Source organism: Propithecus coquereli, unplaced genomic scaffold, assembly GCF_000956105.1.
Source record: "Propithecus coquereli isolate 6110/MARCELLA unplaced genomic scaffold, Pcoq_1.0 Scaffold840, whole genome shotgun sequence".
Taxonomy (NCBI): Eukaryota; Metazoa; Chordata; class Mammalia; order Primates; family Indriidae; genus Propithecus; species Propithecus coquereli.
Window position 1 is genome coordinate 730113 of NW_012154619.1, and position 18939 is coordinate 749051.

General features: G+C 46.5%; 1 protein-coding gene across 3 annotated transcripts in view; it reads left to right on the forward strand.

Moving 5' to 3' along the window:
* The window catches only part of CUX1 (cut-like homeobox 1), a 365653-nt gene that overhangs the window by 156236 nt on the left and 190478 nt on the right, over positions 1–18939 (forward strand). For all 3 annotated transcript variants that reach the window (XM_012663953.1, XM_012663954.1, XM_012663952.1), the window contains exon 3: positions 14716–14763. In XM_012663953.1, the coding sequence (XP_012519407.1) occupies positions 14716–14763 (48 nt within the window). The remainder of the gene's footprint in view (positions 1–14715; positions 14764–18939) is intronic.

The following is an 18939-nucleotide window of genomic DNA, read 5'->3' on the forward strand; positions in this document are numbered from 1 at the left end:
TGCGCCACCATGCCCGGCTAATTTTTTCTATAGTTAGTTGTTTGGCTAATTTCTTTCTATTTATAGTAGAGATGGGATCTCGCTCTTGCTCAGGCTGGTCTCGAACTCCTGAGCTCAAACAATCCACCTGCCTCAGCCTCCCAGAGTGCCAGGATTACAGACATGAGCCACCGCGCCCGGCCTTTAATCTGTTATTGAGCTAGGTGTGATCCATGGCTCCACGTCCGGGGACAGGGTGCAAGATGGGCACCAAGCCGTGTGTTCCCTTCAAGTCCAGCAGCTTCCGAGCTGTGTCTGGTTCTTGCTGTCCAGCTTCCTGGTACTGCCCCGGGTGGCAGGCACAGAAGACACTGACTCCTGTGGCTTTCACAGTGGGTGGTTCTTAGACTTGCCTTTGGAAGCCACATTTATGGCATCTCAAAGGGCAAGGGTCAGGGACGCTCAGTACACTGCTCGCTCCCACGACACAGCCACTGTTCCCGCCCAGAATTTCCCATAAGTGTGCTCATGCTGAATGGCATGCGTCCTTAGAACTGCAGAGCTGGGCAGACAGGTTAATACCTGGAAGACTTCTTTTTAGGCACGCTCTCCAAGCTGTGCAGAGACCTGGGGGTCTCTGAGGGCTGGGACCTGCTGGATAAAACCAGATGAAACTAAGGAGGTGCTTCTTTGGTGTCCTCAAATGGACTTTCTTTGGCGGAGTGAAGTTGGGTCACTTTGCTAGCAGCATGCTGCAGCGGGGAGGGCCTGGAAGCCTTTTTTTGCCGGGGAAGCTTTTGTTTCTCCTGACTGGCTAGGTCGAGGTAATCCACTGGGAAGCCTTTGAGCATCTTTAAACATAAAATCTGATTTCAAAGCTTTAAATTCCCTAGTTGCCCACTGAGTTACATATGTTTCTTAGATTTGGTTTCCATCTGTATGGTATAAATAATTCCATTTAGAAATTAAGTAATTTTGGTCTGCATTTCCTGTGCCAGTGGCTCTGTAGTAGATCCCGCCCCCACCCCCCCACACACACAAAAGATACGTAAAAATTGTAAGGTCCCGAGTTTAGATCCCTTGTCTGCGTGACTTTCTGTTTGCATGTGGGTCACTAGGCACCTTGTTAGAATCCTGCCTCTGTTTCCATCTGTGTGTCTGAGAAAGCGTGTGTAGCATGTTTTGTATCTACAAGTACATTTGCCCAGCGTTCATTAATTATTCCTCTGAGCAGCTTTGCAAAGCTAGTAAATATTAATAAACAATATGTTCTGATTATTAAGCCAAGACGAAAGGATATCTTTTCATGCTGCTTAATTTTAGGTAAGCTAGCTGCACACAAATGACGAATAAACTCGAAGTAAGGTATTCAGGCGAGGAAACAAAGAAAACCGAGAGGAGAACTGGGAAAGGGGTGCGTCTGAGGTCTGATTTTCAGTCCCGTGTATCTCCCTGTCGAGGTCTGCGCTTGTTCGTGTTTTGTCTCCGGAGTACCAACATCTCCTGTCTGCGGTCCGGGGAAACCCTGGTTCACGGGGGGGCCTGTGTGGCTGTCCCTGCCCCTTGCGTGTTAAAGTGAGATGACATTTTAAGTCTCCCCCATATTCTCTGAGATCTGTGCCTATGAAAGGTATTGATGTTCATTATAGAAATTTGTGTGTGGCATAAAGCATTTAGAAGAAGGTATTAATAGTAATAAATCACCTGTAATTCTAGACATGAGTGTGTTAGCGTGTTGCATTAGGTCTTTCTCATCTTTTTTGCTCATAAATATTACATATTTTAAAACAATTAGGATTATGCAGTACATACCGTTTTGTAGCATGGTAGCCCCCCAACCAACTGTAGTGTTTTATATAAATGAAAAAAATGTAAAACACATCATGGACCAGTAGGCTTCCTATTAACACCCATTGTACTTATAAATAATTTCGCTTTGGAGAAATATGTACAGTCTGGCTGTGCGTCAGTGGGTGCGGCGTGGGCTTCCTGTGAGGGCTGCGCACGGCCTGCGGCGATGCCTGACCGTCGTGCCTGTGCCTGCAGATTCTGCCATTGAGGAGCAACAGGGCACATGACCCTGTGCTCTGTAAGCCTAAGAATTCCTTTTACTTTTTAAAAAATATCACTTGCTTCCCATGCTGAGTTTGCAAAAGAGTGCTTTTGATGTTAAAAGGGTACAATTTATTTAAAGACAAATGAAAATTCGATTAGAGATATCTGCCATTTCACACCGATGTCGTTCTTGACATTCTTTTCCAAACGCATGTATGTGTAGGTTTATTCATTTGCGTAATGTTGGAGTCAGACTGTAAACACATGTTATAGTTTGTGGCTCCTCTTAGCCTCATTTAGCCCCTACTGCTGCCCCAGGTCTGGGCCCAGGTGCCCCTTCCTCAGCAGAGCCCTCCCTGCTGTCCTGGGCCAGGTTTGCCTCTTAAATGCCTTCACAGCAACACAATCCTCCCCCACAGACACCCCCCACCACCCTGGAGCACCAGCCACAGGCAAGCGTTCTCCGTGTAGGTGGTGGTTTGGCTTGTCTCCTCCCAGGAGGAGGCACAGGAACCCATTGGTTTGCACCTGTACCTGAAGGCCCACGATAGCTGCATTAGTTTGTTGAATAAATGGAAATCAAGTGCATTATTCCAAGTATTAGCTATTCTTTGAAAAATAACTTTATTGACTACCTAATATGCCATTGTGTGGCTTTATGAAAATTTCTTTAATAAGTAATCCCCTGGTGTTGGAATCCACATTGTATCTAAGTTTTCACTGTTCTAAACACATGCTAAACATTGTGCATAAATCTCTGCCTACATCTCTGTTTATTCTTAAGGATAAATTGTTGAGGAATTAAACCTGCATCCTAATTTTAAGTAGCCCATTTGTCTAAATGTTAGCAGGACCTAAGATCTGGAATAAATAGCACAGTGACTATGTCTGATGAAAGTAGGAGTCACACTTCCTGGTTGGTTTCAGAGAGTCCCAGGGTAAAAAGGTGTCTTTCGGGCTCACCCCCTGTCTGGCATGCAAATCCGCTCTGCAGCCATGCCCGTTAAGGGTTAGCTTGGTGATGAGTCTGGGGAGAGCATCCCTTTGTTCGTTTGTTCAATCCACAAGTACTCATTGGGCGTGTGCCTGGACCCGGCACCATCAGAGGCCTCAGGAGTAGAGTTGAGCTATGTGCACCCCCTCAATAGTCCACCAGAAATCTGGACCCAGGTCACCACTCTTGCTAGGACAGAAGCTCCACGAGGGTAGGGACCATGACTGTCTCATTCATTGCATGTAGTAAGTGTTCAAATGGTTTTTTAATAAATTAAAATATGTGGATAACATGTGGTTTCTCTTTGACATAGTCAAAATCTATTGATATATAGATACGTCAGCAAATCACAGCAGTATTTTTAAAGCTCTGAAATAAAACTAGAAGTTTAGACATAGCAGTTATTCAGAAAGCAACATGGGAAAATATTTTGAAATCAGACCTAAGGCAAATCAGACTTATTTAAGAGAATCCCTCAAAGGGCGATTTCCTGAGGTTTCCTCCTCTCCTTTGCCACCACTTGTCCCCTGGCCACCAAGAGCCCTGCAGGAAGTCTGTGTGCCAGGTGGGCTGGCCCAGGACATGCAGCTGTGGGGGCCGGGCAGGGTGGATGCCAGCCAGGCTGTGACAGCCGGCACATGCACAACCCCCTGGGTGGGGGCAGCTGGCTGTGCTGTCCAGGCTGCCTTCCGGGCTGCACACAGGTCCTCCGAGTGGACAGACGGCCTTGCCATCCTGACAACTGCAGCTCGGCTCCAAGACCAGAAACCTTAGAACAGCCATTTCTCAGTTTTGGTCTCTTATAGCTGAGGGCTTGTGTATACATGTGTTGTGTCTGCCAGTGTTGACTGTGTTAGAGGTGACACCGAGGGGTCTGCAGGGCACAAGAATATACAAGCACACGTGCCGAGTGAGGCCGTTGTCATGTCACAGGCTTCTAGAACACTCCACCATATGCCATGCCACTGAGCTGCCGCCATGTGCCTCGAGGTCTTCCATCAGATCGTGGCCTCTGTGCATCTCGAATCTGCCTTTCCTCTGTGTCCTTGGCACCATCCTCAGCCTTTATCACCTTAGGTCCAAACGCAGGCATTAGCAATTTGATAAACCTGCCACTTTTCACCATGAAACGGGTTTTGCACACTCCCTCTTGCTCAGGAACTGGGGTGCCCCTGTCTGGCCCTTGCGGCTCAGCCTGGGCACCCTCTGCTCCAGCCCTGCACGCCCCCCCTCTTTCCTCCTGGTCCCGTCCAGCCCCACAAAGCCCATCCCTCCTGCCACGCAGTTTCGTTGGGCACAATGCGAGAGGCACATCGTCAGCGTTAGAGACTTTTTCTGCCAAGACACGGAACATGTTTTAAATGGCGCAAAGAATTTAAATGGGAAGAAATTACAGCATGAGTGAGTTTATCCCTTTCAAGATAATCTTATTTAATAACCAAAAAACTCAAAAAGATGTGCATTTCATCCAGCTACAAAAGCAGCGTGGCGGGTTATATATTGTGGTAATTACATGTTTGGGGTTTCATTCCTTCTTTAAACTAGATTTCTATTATTTCAGAAAATCAACCATTGTTGAAAAAGACTATTCATTTATTTCATTGCCGGGTGGCCCATACACTGTAAAAATAGGTCAAGAACAGTAATCTAAATTGACTGCTGATAAATAATTAAAGCTAATGGAATTTTCTCAAACCTGTGAACTAAAATCTTTGAGAAATTGCCAGGACATACTGTCTGCTGTTGTATAGGAAGATATTTTTTATTTAATACTTCAGTTGAAATGCCATTTAAAGTTACCCTTTTCTGTCACAGAGATGGGAAAGGAGTATGTGCTCGTCTATAAAAGTAACCAAAAGTGTGATGCCCCATTGATAGCTGCACGATTCATCTTCAGGTGATAAAATGGGAAGTGAAGGTTTCAGAACCGGAACAAAGAGAAGCTTCATTTTCCCCTGAGCTGTATTTTAAGTTGAGCTCTACAATTGGTATATCACATAATATATATTGTCTTGCTTGAAAAAATTCCCTACCTGGTCTGAGCTCTTGTGTACATTTGTAAGAAGGCATCATAGCTATATTAAATGACATCCAGGGAAATAATACTAAGAGCGATTTTTCTTTCACAGACTATGACAATTCTCTCATTGGTGCTACCAGGACCTTATAAAATTACATTAGACAAACATGCATAAAAGTGACTATTAGAAGAGATGGCTTATCAATAAGAAGGCAGATTGTTGATTGTAGTCAATAAGACTAGCCTCAGATACTGTGCACCATGTAAGTTTTTCATTATTAATAAGGATAATTCAGCCATCAGAATATTTTAGAATCCTAATGACATTGGAATGAAGAATCAGTATCCAGATGCTTTTGAACAATATGTCTTCAGTGTTGTGGCTTTAATTATAGAAAAGGGGTCATCTTCTCATTTCAGTTTGATGTAATATCCTGGTTGAAAAAAATCACCAGTTTGCTGTTGGTTTTTGGAGAAGTAGTTTTGTTAAACTGCAGCACTTATGTCTAATGTTGTATTTGCTGTGTTTTCTTACATTTATAAATGGTGAACTCAATTTCCAGATTTGAACTTTTTTGCATTTTTCTTTAAAAAATACTCAAATTGCCCCTCTCTAGTATCTGTGTAATCTGGAATCTGAGTATTTGTGTTTTGTATTTTTAGAGATCTTCAGAGTTCTTTATTTGGGAGTCACCCAGATAGCTGTGTAGACGTATTGGCTATTTTCAGTGGCTGCGGTTGGAGTCCCAGCCCTTTCTTCTTTAGACTTCGTTCAGCACATGCGAGGGCTTTTAGGTGGCTCCCTGAACAGTGTGCATCACGGGAGTCGATGGCATTAGAGACACTGACCAGGACTTGGGACAGTTAGCAAACAGCCACTGTCCACAATAGGAGAAGGACGTGAGGACCTGGAGCAGCCCCAGGAATGAGGCCCCGGCAGGAGAGCTTTGCCGAGCGGGCGCCCAGGAACGGTCTAGGGAGGAGACGGGGTGGCCGGGAGGGTGAGTGGAGGGAGGTGAACTGTTGCCAGCAACAGCATCATTGCTCCCTCCTCAGCATACCCCCAACCAAGCGCTTGAAAACTCCTGATCCTGCTGGGAAGCACTTCTCTGATGGCCAGGACTGTCCCAGGAGGGGCAGGGCAGCCAGGACGCTGCCGAAGTCTCTGCCTCAGACAGGAGATCGGACCAGAGGACTCTGAGGTTTCAAGGTGAATCGATGAAGATGGCAGTTTTAGTTCCCTAGTTCCTAGCTTATAATTTCAGGGACTCCCTCACCCAGATGCATGGTTCTCTTTGCCTGTTCTGTGTGATCAGTCAGCTGAGAACTTAGTGTGTCTCAGAGAGAAATAATGTTTCTTAAAAGCATTTTATATTTCAAACATACACAGGGTGAATAGGGCCACGAGCCCCTGCATCTCATCATCCATCTGTGACAGCCATCAACACTCTTGTCTCACGCATTACCCTTCCCTCATAAATCAGTTTGAAGCAAAAATCGTATTTTATCCATAAATATTTTAGTATGTATCTCTAAAAGACAAGGACCCTTTTAAAAAACGTAACTGTAATACCTACATAAAATATAGGCTACCGTAGTGTTTTTTAAAAAAAAAACCAAAACTTGGGACTTACTGTTTCAACTCGTGGTGTACCCTATTAGATCAATTACAGCCCATTTTTATATGTTTCACCACCTTCAAAATCAGGGTGAGTATTAGAATTAGTGCCATCAAAATTTAAAAAGCAACATTTTTTCTCAGTGTAGTATAAAATAGTGGTACATCTTACCTTTGGTATCGGATTTAATGAAATATGCTACATTAACAATTTTCTTTGAATATATACCTAAAACATTTTCAAGTGTGAATTTTCTTAATTTTAGGTCTGAGTAACGAGAGAAGGTGAGGGTCAGTAAACTCACTTGGAGATCACGTTTTTCAGTCTGGGAGGGTGTGTGACGTGTCCCCTCCTTAGGCCAGAGCATTTCCTAGAGTTTTAAGTGCTGGTCAGTCTTATATTTTTGCCCGGCCCCTATCGAGGGTTAAACCCCGTCCCAACCCTTCAGCATCCAAACACGATGAAGAAAATGGGACCTGAGACCAGGGGAAAGGAGGGCAGCTGAGCGTTACCCCGAGCTGGACCAGGTCTGAAATAGGCGACAACTGAACAAGCCAAGTCACTGCTGCTGATGCCACAGAGCCAGGTTGCTAATGGTTCCTGCTTCCAGCACCAGGGGGGTTGTTGGTGACCCTTCGGGAGTCAGAGTCCAGCCAGATGTGACCCAGTTCTGCCTCCACCCCTGCTGCCCCCAGTGCTCTTAGAAAGACCATGTTGTCACCAAAGAAGAAAGGCCCCCACTCCTGGTCTGTCACCATAAAGGACAAGGTGCCACCAAGAGATGTGGCAGATCTTATATGTGGTCAGAGTTATTCCCCAGAAACTCATCTAAGTTACTGTGCAATCAAAGTGCAAAGACGATAAAACTTAGTAAAACATCTGGGAAAATCTGGGCTATCAAATCTTTTAAAAATAAAGATCATTTCACGACTTTGAAGATGAACCTGTAATTCACAGCCTCCTTTGGCTGATGCATGTGTCTGAGCTCTTCTCAGGCTGCTTCTCCTTCCAACTTAGATGGCACACAGGAGCTACTGTCTCCTGCACACAGAGGCGGACCTCGCCACAGCAGCTTGATGTGTCATCACCAGCTCTGAGTCCCTGGCACGTGACTCTGGGCTGTGGGGTCCCCCACCCTACCCTGGCTCGACATCTGAGTGGGCAAGGGGAGATTGGGGATTGGCAGCTCGAGGCCTTCCAGAGAGGGTCCAGGGAACGTGTGTTTTGCAACTCCTGCTTGTACCTTACGGGTGCCACTGAACACTGCATGGCAATTTTGTGTTTCTGTCTCCATTTTGCTTTTAAATCTGAACAGTTTTCTCTAGCGATTGTCATTTCCTGCCCCCCACCCCCCGCAAATTCCTTAATAGCATTCTGCTGTTCAGTTTTTTGACCTAAAAAGTGTGTTGTGAATCAGAGGTTTTGGAGACTGATGAAAATCGTTCTCACATAGAAGCATCTCTGTGTAAACATTGCTTATTATTTGCTGTGTACTCAAAGGAGGGACGGTCGAAATGGGCTATTTTGGCTTTTGCTAACAGACATCTGATACTAATAATCTCAAGGACATCATTTTCTGTGCATTAAGGTGTTTGTTGTTTTTTGCTTAATAGAGAGGATACAGGATCGAAGAAAACTGAAACCACCACTGAAAAACCTACAGCTGAATTAAGTGTGTAATAACCCTAAGTTATTGCTACATTTTCAAACGTGTTGATTACCTAATTATCATTCATTTCAGTGTGGTTTTGACCAGCCTGAACCCCACTTTCACCAGTTTGTGGTTGTAGGAAAGGGTGCATGGGTGTGTGCATCAGGACCAGAAGCGGCAGAGTCTGCGGTTCCTGGTGCTGCCCGGACAGCAAAGGGCACTCTGTTCTAAAAAGATAATAAATCATATCATGTCCTCGCCGGCCAACGACGGAGAGTCCCCTTGGTCAGAATCGAGCATCTTTGTATCTGTCTCCTTAGTTTAGTACAAAACCAGATTGTATTTGCAGGCAGCAGAATTGGATAAGGAATTTCTCAAACTGCCAAAAATGAAATTAGGGTGAGTGGTTTTTGGCTGGTGACTCAAAGTACGTATGTATCAGTTTGTGTATGACGCGTGTACGCGTGTGAATATATAGTGCTTTTTTTCCTTCTTCATCTGTCTTTAAATATGTGTATACAAACACATCCAGCTTTAATATCAAAAAGGTTATTTTAGTAGGTCTGTTATGAGACATGAATAGGCTCAAAGGAATGATTTTTAAAATACAGCAGGTTGGTTAAGAGGAGTTGGCTTTATTTAAGGACATTATGAGAGCATAGCTCTCTGTCTTCCTGAAATTCTGTAATAGAATATAGAAATAATTTTGCCATCTCCTGTACTTCTCAGAGCCGGTGTTCTCATGAGGCTGACCCTGTGCCAGGTCAGTGGGGTCGGGGTTAGCCCTGGCAAGAGGCACTGGAGCGCAGGGCACCCGGCCTGGCACCTGAAGCCGCTGAATTCCTCCATCAAGCTCTCTGCTCTTCCTTCTCCCGGCTGTGCCTGCAAATCCCTCGGCCCTGCCAGCTTCCTTGTTCCCTGACTCGATCCAAATTTGCATTTCCCCTCTGAGTTTAGGCCCGTTTTAAGCCGTTTGAGTGATACACACATCCCCCGGCCCCCACCACATTGCTATCTGGGTGGCTCCCGTGTGTCGCCACGGTGAGTGAGTCGTTTACAAAATCTCACTGCTGCATGGGCCTTGGAGAGAGTGCTGGGTTCAAATCCCAAGTCTTCCAGCTGTGTGACCTCAGACAGATTTCCGTCCCTTTCTGAGCCTCAGGTGTCTTTCTCGTAACACGTCGGTCTCAGGCCCTTCGGTGGGTGGGGTCATTGTGACAAGTGAATGAGTCCTGTGCTCTGCACACAGCAGACACAGCCTGGGATTCTCTCCCCACGGTGCCCCCCAGACCTTGGCTGCCGGCTGCTCTCTCCTTCCCCAGGACCGTTGAGTTCTCAGAAGGTCCCCACTCACCGTTGGTTTCCATCCTGCAGCTCTGCTCAAGCTGCTCTCAGAGTTCACAGGGGCTCACCAGAGGCTAAGTCCAGTAGTGTCTCCTGGGCCCTCACCTCTGCTGTGAGTGAGCACCTCCTCCTGACGCCCCCTCCTCTGTTAGCCCCGAGTCTTTGGGTTTCGCCTTCTCTGAGGGGGGCTCGCCATCTTCCACCCTCTCCCAGAAGGTTCCTGGTTTGTGAATGTGTCTTCAGCCTAAAGCTGCCTGGTATGGTGGCCTAGGGACACTCGACATGTGGCCAGTCCAAAGAGATGTGCTGAGGTGTACAGTACAACCCAGATTTGAAAGACCTGATACCAAAAAAGAATGTAAAATACCTTGTTAATAATTTTTATATTGATTGCATATGAAAGGGTAAGATTTGAGATATATTGGATTAAATGAAATTAAAATTAATTTCATCTGTTTCTTTTTAGCTTTTCTAATATAGCTGCTGGAACAATTGAAGTTACGTATGTGGCTGGCACGGTCTCTGTTGGACAGAGCTGTCCTGGAACATGGCGCCCAGCCCCGAGGGCCATCTCCCACTTGCCGGTTCTTGACACACTTTGAGAAACTGTTTGTTCATCCACTCTTCTTTCATGTATTCCCTCATGGCACCCATCTCATGTCGTTTGAGTCCCCCCGTGTGCCAGGCCCCCTCGTAGGCAGGGAGGTGACAGAGGCAAACACTCATAGATGCAGCCCCAGGTCACGCCCACTCTCCTGGCAGCAGTTCCCTGTGGATGGCTCCAGTCGGTCTTTTGGCACCAGGCCAGGGCCATACCTGCAGCCCTCCCTGCTGCACAGGGTGGAGGTTGGGCTACTGTGGGGTGCTGTTGGCAGAGAGGGCCTGAGGTGGCCCCTCTGGGAAGAGGAGCATGGGGCCCCGTGTGCAATGGACCAGCAGCCCCCAGAGTGTCAAGAAAGAGGATGCACTCCTGGCCGTGTCCACACCACGTTTATGGAGCTCTAAGTGGGACGTGCAGGGCTGGCTGCTTCCAGTTCTGCAACCCCCAGTCCAGGGCACATTGGAAGGCCTAGGGGGTCCCCTTTCAAGAGCCAAGGGGCCATTAGTTGTTACTGGCCCGAGGCCCACCCCCAGGGCATGCTCCAGTCCAGTGTGGGGCAGGAGCAGCCGGCTCCCAGCCTTCCCTCGGTGGCGTGGGGGCTCAGGCACAGTTCCCAGCACAGCAAAGGGCTTGTCCCAAGGCCCAGGATTGGAAGGAGCTACAGTTTTCACTGACAATTGGAAGAATTGAAAATATCCCATTGAGGTTATTTTCCTTGAATTTTTCACATTTATTTTTAAAAATAAGATTAATATGAGTTTGCAGCCTTTTCCAGTTTGAAAGGAAGATTGACTGCACGTGTCTGTTTGTTAGAACAGAGACATCCTGTGTACGCTGGGCTTGCGTGCTGTGCACTCTGCCAGCACCAGCTCGGGTGCAAGTTGGTTTCTCTCTCCTTCAGCCATTGGCGCCTGCCTTGGCACCTGCTGGTTGGGGAGAACGCTGGATAAAGCAGCGACACCTCATTAACAAATTGCCTTCCTACAAAGTCAGCCTTTTTGGAAAACAAACAATAAACAAACGCCAGCCGTCATCCTGTGTTTGCAGTTTGTGGCAGAAGTACCTTGGCGTGATCGTCCTGCCTGTTTGTCCTTGCCTTGGGGAGGGGAACGGCCCACCCTGCAAGAGTGTCTAGAAGGCTCTGCCCCCACCCTCCCCTGCTGGACGCCCCTGTGCCCCCTAGGCAGACACAGGGCACTTACTCGCACCTCCCACATCGTTCCTGTGCTGCCCACCGGTGGCTTATTCTCCATGATTAAAACGTAGACTTTGCAGCTGGCCCGGGCTGGGCTCGCGTAGGCATCCTTCTGCCGTCGTTCGTTGCCGTTTTCCTCCTTTTTCCCCTCATTTTCCTTCCAGTGTTGTATTTTGTCCTCTGTCTTTCTGAAAAGTGCAGTGGGTAAAATAAGGTAGTGTGCTGGTTCCCTTTTGCTGCCGTAGCAAATGACCACAGACTTGGAGGCTCGAAACGATAGGAATGTATCCTCTGACCGTGCCATGGTCAGGAGTCCGGAGTGGGGTTTGCTGGGCTGAAGTTGGGGTATCAGCTAGAGTCGTGTTCTTACGAGACGCTCCAGGGGAGAATGTTCCCTGCCGTTCCCAGTGTCATCCCAGCCTTCGCCTCTGTTCTGGAATCTCCTCCTCTGACTCTGACCCCGGTGCCTCCCTCTAAGGACCACTGCGTCACTGCGGCCCACCTGGATAATCCGGGATGATCTCCCAACTCCCGATCCCTAACGTAATCCCATCTGCAAAGGCCCTTTTGCTGTGTAACCTAACGTGGTCACAGGTTCCAGGGATTAAAACGCGGACATCTTTCGGGGGGGACCGTTATTGTGCCCACCACAGATAGCCTCATTTATTTAAGAAGAGATTGGGAGAGAGTTTGATTGTTTTCTGTCATTGAACTTGGTGTGAAAACATGGAAAATCATCCAGTAGAGGAACAAAAAATATTGACTTCTCCAAAGAAATAGTTATCGTCGCGTTTGGGGTCCTTTAGAAAAATACATAATTAAAAGGGAAGTTGTGATGCTTCTTGACCAACCGTTTTCCAGGGTTACGAAGGGAAATAACTTGGGCTGGTTATGTTTTGGCAAAGGGCCTATGGGACAGGCCTGACCAGCAGGTCACTCTGTGATGCTGGAAACCTTGGTTACTGTGCTGTCGGAAGCAGTAGCCACCAGCGTCATGTAGTTACTGAGTGTTTGAAATGTGGCTAGTGTCACCAAATGTTTCAACTGTATTTAATTTTAATTAAGTTACATTTAAATATAAACAGCCACATGTGCCAGGGGCCATGGTATTGGATAGCATAGGCTAGAACAAAATTTCCTCACCTAAGGTCTCTGGAGAGGCCGCAGGGAGGCCCCGAAGAAATAGTTTGCAGAGTTTTATCCCTGAGGGGAAGGGATAGCTTTCCTTAGATTCCTAGGTTTCACGACCCCAAAAAGTTCAGGTTCAGGTTCAAACCACAAAGAGCACTGGCACAAAATGCCTGGAGCCGTTCTCCCTAAGGCTCTGCGGAGGCCTTGAGTGAGGTGAGTGGGCTGGTTCGGGGGAGCTTAGGGTGGAGGGGCCTTTGACTTAGGTGTTTGGCTGAAGGAATACAAAACACTACCTGTCAGTCTGTTGCCAAGAGAGCCCGTGTGCACGCGCTGCTGGCCAGGGCAGCTCGCCACAAGGTCTGAGCAGGCCGGGGCCTGGCTACTTAGAGAACTGCAGCATCCCAGGGAAGGGAGAGGCCGAGGGGTCCTTCACCCCCTCTGGGGTGCTGGAGTTCTGTCTTCACCCACTTTCATGTGATACTTGACAATCCCGGTGTCATTCTGCCTTCTGTGGTCCCCAGGAGTAAAAGTCATTAGTGTTATTGAGCACTCACTATATGCCAGGGACTGTGCAACCCACTTTAACACATTCACTGCCACACCAGAAAAAAATTTTTTTCCTTGGGGCAACCGTGTTTTATTACGAAAATAGAATAAAATCTTCAAAAACAAAATGATCCTTTCTAATTTAATGGAAAATTTGTTATTTTTTGTTGTTTTCCATGTGTGAGTTATATGCAACTTGAATAATAGCTCATGTGGCTCCCAAGGTAAAGAGACGTGTGAGTTACATATGCTTCACGAGGCCCCGGACTGAAAACTAGCGTGAGTTAAATACAACTCATATGGCAGTTAATGTGTTAATCACACTTTATTCCTTCTCCTACCAGGAAGGCATGATTATCCTTAAGCACATTAGAGATAGGGATGGAGGCTCAGAAGGGAGGTGACTTCCTATGTCCCCACAGTTAGGGAGTGGCTGAGCCAGAATTCGGAATCAGGGCCGCCCTGGCTGTGCCCGCTGCCTCCTGTATTCTCACCTTTCACCCGGCCCCTACTCCTCCATATTCCAACCCAGGAGCTCTGGAGAGAAGTCCCGATGGTCATTTGCCTGGTAGCATTCAGGGATTTGATGGCAGCTGTTCTTGTGGATTCAGGGGGGACCCACACAGACAAAAGTGCTGAGGACAGAGCGCTGCGGCCCTGTCCTGTTTGAACTTGTGAGAGTCCTGCCTGTCTGCCGAGCTCTTGTTCCACATCCTCTGCGAAACTGCTCCTCAGCTCCCTGCTCTTACATTCTCCTGTAGCGTTGGGTTTATTTTTCTAAAATAATACCTTTGCTTTACTTCCATAGTATGGTTTGACAGATACATGTCCGTCTGTACTGGTATTAGTCAGTTTCACTTGGGTTTGTGCATCAGGGTCGGCCTGGGGACTTAAGCAATTTTTATGCATGTCCAGGCCTTGTCCCAGGCCTGTTAAATCTGACCTGGCACATAAACAATGCTTAGAAAAATAGCTAATAGCCTAAACTCTCAGTAAAGACAAAGTTGCTGTATTTGTGTCTTTTTGAAGTATTTGAAGCACTTTCTCCATGTCTTCATTTTAAATAAAATACTCTCAAGGAGATCATACACACGTACCTATAGGACGTCAGAGTGTTATGAAATGGGTACTGATGGCTTGGGATGAAATTTCCAGTGACTTTATCAGATACGGATTCAAAACAGGCCGTATATCCCATTAACAGCTCACAAAAATAGCAGCTATAGCAGCACGGTGGCCCACATCCATTTCGTACAGAAACAACAACCAAACCTGCATTATAACATATTTTATTCTAAGCAAATTATCTCACTTAACTGACATCAGCAAAAGCTTCAGTCCATAGCACGTTCAAAGCGAGGTCTGTGTAACCAAGACTTAGTAGAAATAAAGCAAGTTGGTTTGAATCCTGGCGCACCAGTTGGTGTTATTGATGTTTTCAGGGATGGAGGGACAGGAGAGGTACCAGGATTGCTGTGTGTGATGATCATCAGCGAAGCTGCCTTTAGGAAACCTTAACCAATGTTTCCCTTCTCTTTCCTTCTCAAACGGCTGTTTCCTGACCCACCCTCTTGCTCCAGGATTTGCGCAAGCAGGTAGCACCGCTGCTGAAGAGCTTCCAAGGGGAGGTAAGCGTTTATACTTATTTTATATCCCGAGCCACCCTTGGTGGTTAATCGGTCGTTCTTTTTATTCACGTCAAATAAATGCTGTGAGCAGAAGGCACTCACCCAGGTGGAGCAGTCACGGCTGCTCTGACCCAGCATCGTGCAGCCTTTGTGCTCTGCGATGTGAATTTTCCACTGGGTCCTCAGTTAAAGCCTTTCCGGAAAGGGAAGCCATATTTGCGATATAGAAAGTGCAGTAGATTCAGGGGAGAAGCACCCATGTGGTTGCGCTTCCCACGATGGACTGAGGTTGTTCAGGCCACAGCCTGTGGGAGCCCAAGAACGCCCTCAAGGGAGCCACCTTGTTGCCTGGGCTGGCCTGAGGCTGCCACTACCCTGGGGCGTCTGGTGAGGGACGGACTGAACTACCAGTGTGCTTCGACAGAGGCTGGGGTGGTGGGAGAGGAATGTCACTTGATCCAAGGCTTGAAACACAGCGCGTCAGGCAGAAGCTACAAGGAGCTTGTTTGGGCTCAGTATAAGGAAGTGGTTTCTAACGGATCCTTCCAGAGAAGGACGGAGCCATCTGGCGGAGGCATGTGGGCAACAGGTCACCTGGGACATCCAGCTGGGCTACCTGTTAGTGGGAACAGCACCCACAGTGGGTACTGGGGGTCGAGGTGGGTGACACTCCTTGCCCAACCCTTTGTGTAGAGACTCAGTGAAGTTTAGACAGCCAGAAACTGTGTCATCATTGTGGAATTATTCACTGTCACCTCTTCAGCTTCTCCCGTTGGAAAAACGGAAGTGGGACTAATAGCAGGCTGATGGGAGGGAGCAAGATGTTTCCAAAGCCTCTGAAAGCGTGCATCTTGGTACGGTCTTAGGAATTTTATTTTCTTGCAACTACCCAAGTCACACAGGGAAGGGGCAGAATTAGGGGAAGTGAGACATGGTAGGCTCCGCCTGGGACAAGAGTGAAGTAAGGTGGTGCCTTACTTAGATGGACACAGGTCTAGGAGGGCTGGATTCCTGGGCCCAGAGCTGCAGAGGAAGCAGTGTGGCTGCTGTCAGCAAATTCTGCAGGCGTGTTAGCGAAGCGTGAGGGAGAGAAGGAGGTGAGTTGGGAAGGCTGTAGCTGAGGCCAGACAGGAGATTCCAGGACAGCTAAAGGACAGAAGGACACAGCAATGGCTGTGGGTGACTGCTGAGTATTTTAGGAGGTAGAACAGTGCTTTTCTTTTGTTTATAGCGTCCAGCTCACCAGGCCCCTGTGTACCTAGCGTGGAAAGGCACAGAAGGATGCCCTCTGCCCTGTGTCTCCACAGCCTCACGTTACGAGTGAAACTGTTACCTCACACCTGACCACATTTGATCTTACCTGTTCTGTCACCTGTTAGCAACTTTTGAGAAACCCACGGGCTTAGTATTTCTCTAGCTGAAAGGGTTCAGTGCTCTCTTGTGTGTTGGCTTGTTTTTCTTTCTTTTTGAAAAATTTCAAAGCGACATAAAATAAAAAGATTAGTACGACGAGCACCTGTACACTCTTTACCCAAATTCACGCTTTGCCTCAAATCCCGCACCCCTTTGGCTGAATATTTAAAAGCAAGTGGCAGACAGCAGGCCCTGTACCCTTAAACACATGTGTGTGGCTCTTAAAATTAAAGAGGCATTAACATTCCCCGACATTACCACAGTAACCACAAATGTCACACCTGCAAAAATTAACAGTAATTCTAGGTTATCTAACATTCAGTCCAAAATCAGATTTTCCCAGTTATTCCCCAAATGTCTTTTTTTTAACTTCCCTCTCCCCAAGTTGGGTCCAATCAGATTTACACATTGCATTTGAAAATATATGTCTTGCATCTATTTTAATGTACGACATCCTCTTCATCTCCCTCACCTTTGTTTTTGTTTTCTGTTACATTGATTTTTTTTGGACGACCTAAGCCAGTTATCTCACAGATTAGCCCACATTCTCAGCAGGGTAACAGGTTTGCTTCTGGGTGTATTACACCTAAGAGACATCTTGGCTTCCCATTTGCCTATTTTTTAAAGGCTATTTGAAAGGTGAATTTTTTTTAACACTGTTAATTAATATTTATCAAGCCTCTGCTAATTGCTGTATTTTTAAAATAAATTTTATTGTGTATGTTTAAGGTATACAACATGATGTTATGGGATACATATAGGTAGTAAAGTGGTTATTAGAGTGAAGCGAATTAACATATCCATCATCTCACATAAGCTCACGTAGTCACCCTTTGCCTGTGTGTGGCAAGAACAGCGAAAATCTCATTTAGCAGAAATCCCTAATACGGTGTGATTTTATTTACTGTAGTCCTCTTGCTGTACATTAGATGTCTAGACGTGTTCATCCTACGTATCCACAACTTTAGATCCTCTGACTTATATCCTCCCCATTTCCTCCTCCCTCCCAAAATGCTATATTTATGTTAAATAATTTGTGCAGTCTGACTTTGGTACAAGGGGTGAGATCCCACATGCTTCTGAAGGATGAACGAACGTGGCAGAGCGTGACTGAGGGGACCACGCGTGCAGGATCAGTTTTCCTGTAAGCAAGGCCCGAGGGCAGCGCGTTCCAGGCTTACTTGGGGCAGGATCTGTTCGGCTCCGTTGTATTTAGAGCTGCGGCTCTAATCAGAGGCTCCTTACCCCACATCAGTGTCTGCCAAATGTGATTTCATTTATTGGAAGCATTCTTTGAGCTTGTCCCGAGGTACATCAGTTCCTTCCGCAAAAATGTACAGTGTTAATGAAAAAATCTTTGCCCCAGAATTTATATAGATTACTTCCTTCTTTGAGTCCCCCCAAAAGAAAAAAACAACAAAATAAAAACAACAAAAGATGTTTTCAGACAGCAAGAAATTCACATAGGACGTTAGGGTTCCTGCAAGAACATGTGTTTGTAGCGTGTTATAATGTTATAGAAAAACATTAACCTGGGCCGGGTGTCTCTTAATGCCTTCAGTGGTTTCCCATGGTTCTCAGTACAAAGTCCAGACCCCCTCCCTCCTGGGATCTGCGAGACCCAGCATGATCCTGTAACTGCTGACCTTTCTAGACTCCTCACCACCCATCTCCAATCACTCGATACACCAGCCCTTCAGAATTGCTGCCAGGCCTCGGAATGTTCTGAGCCTCCTTCTCTGCCTGCAGGCCTCTGCACCAGCCGGCCTGCTCCCTGAAATACTCCTCCCTCCGTCTGCTTCCCCAGGCTCACGGCAGCTTAAGTATCTCTTTCTCGAGAAAAGTCTCCCCTCTCCCCTAAATGATAGGCTAGGTTCACTCTACCATGTGCTCCCATTGCACCCTGCACTACTTGTGACAGTGTTTGTCACCGTGTCTGAGAGCCACCCCATTACTCTGTCTGCATTCCCTGTGGGCCATAAGATGTGTGAAGCTAGCCACTATGTCTTGTCTTGTTCACCGCTGCCCTCCCAGCACCTGGCACAGCTCCTGGAACTGAAAAATATTTGGGCACTAAAAAATGGTTATTAAATAAGTGATTGAACAGCGAAGTTCCTCTCGAGGTGATCTTAAAAATATTTTGTCTCTGTCTTTTCAGTATGATGTGTTGCTATTAATAAGGTAGAAGACATCCCTCCTATAAGATATGCTTGGGATACTTGGGAATACCTTTAGAAGAAGCTAGTAAATAACTGTATTCATTGTCTTTGATTAAGAAGTTTGAAATACTGTAATCATAACAATTATTTATAGTTATTGCAGCAAAGTCATCAAATTTAACTCACACTGAAATTATTTATTTATCACTGATTTATTGATTGCTCTACATAATTTTGTGTTTCACAAGCCAGCCAGTTGATAGAGGGGGAAGAGGTACCCTAAATGTTCAATCCAATTTAAAGCTTATTCTGATCTAATAATTTGAAAAATCCCTTCAGTAAAGTAATACTCATACCCTCTAGGAAAATGCTAAGTCCTTCGAATTCTCTCATCCCCCTGGTCCCCCGCTTCTCTCCCTAAGAAGGGTCCTGGTATAGAAGGTGGAAGGGGTGAGGGGCTGGCTCAGACAACCTCTTGGTAGTTGGGGACCAAGTGTCCTCGGGGAAGAAAATCCTCTTAAGAAATAATCAGAGTATTAAAGAGGAAATAAAAAACTGAAAAATCTATGTGCTGAGCATCAACTTTTAAAAAGAACAACATCTC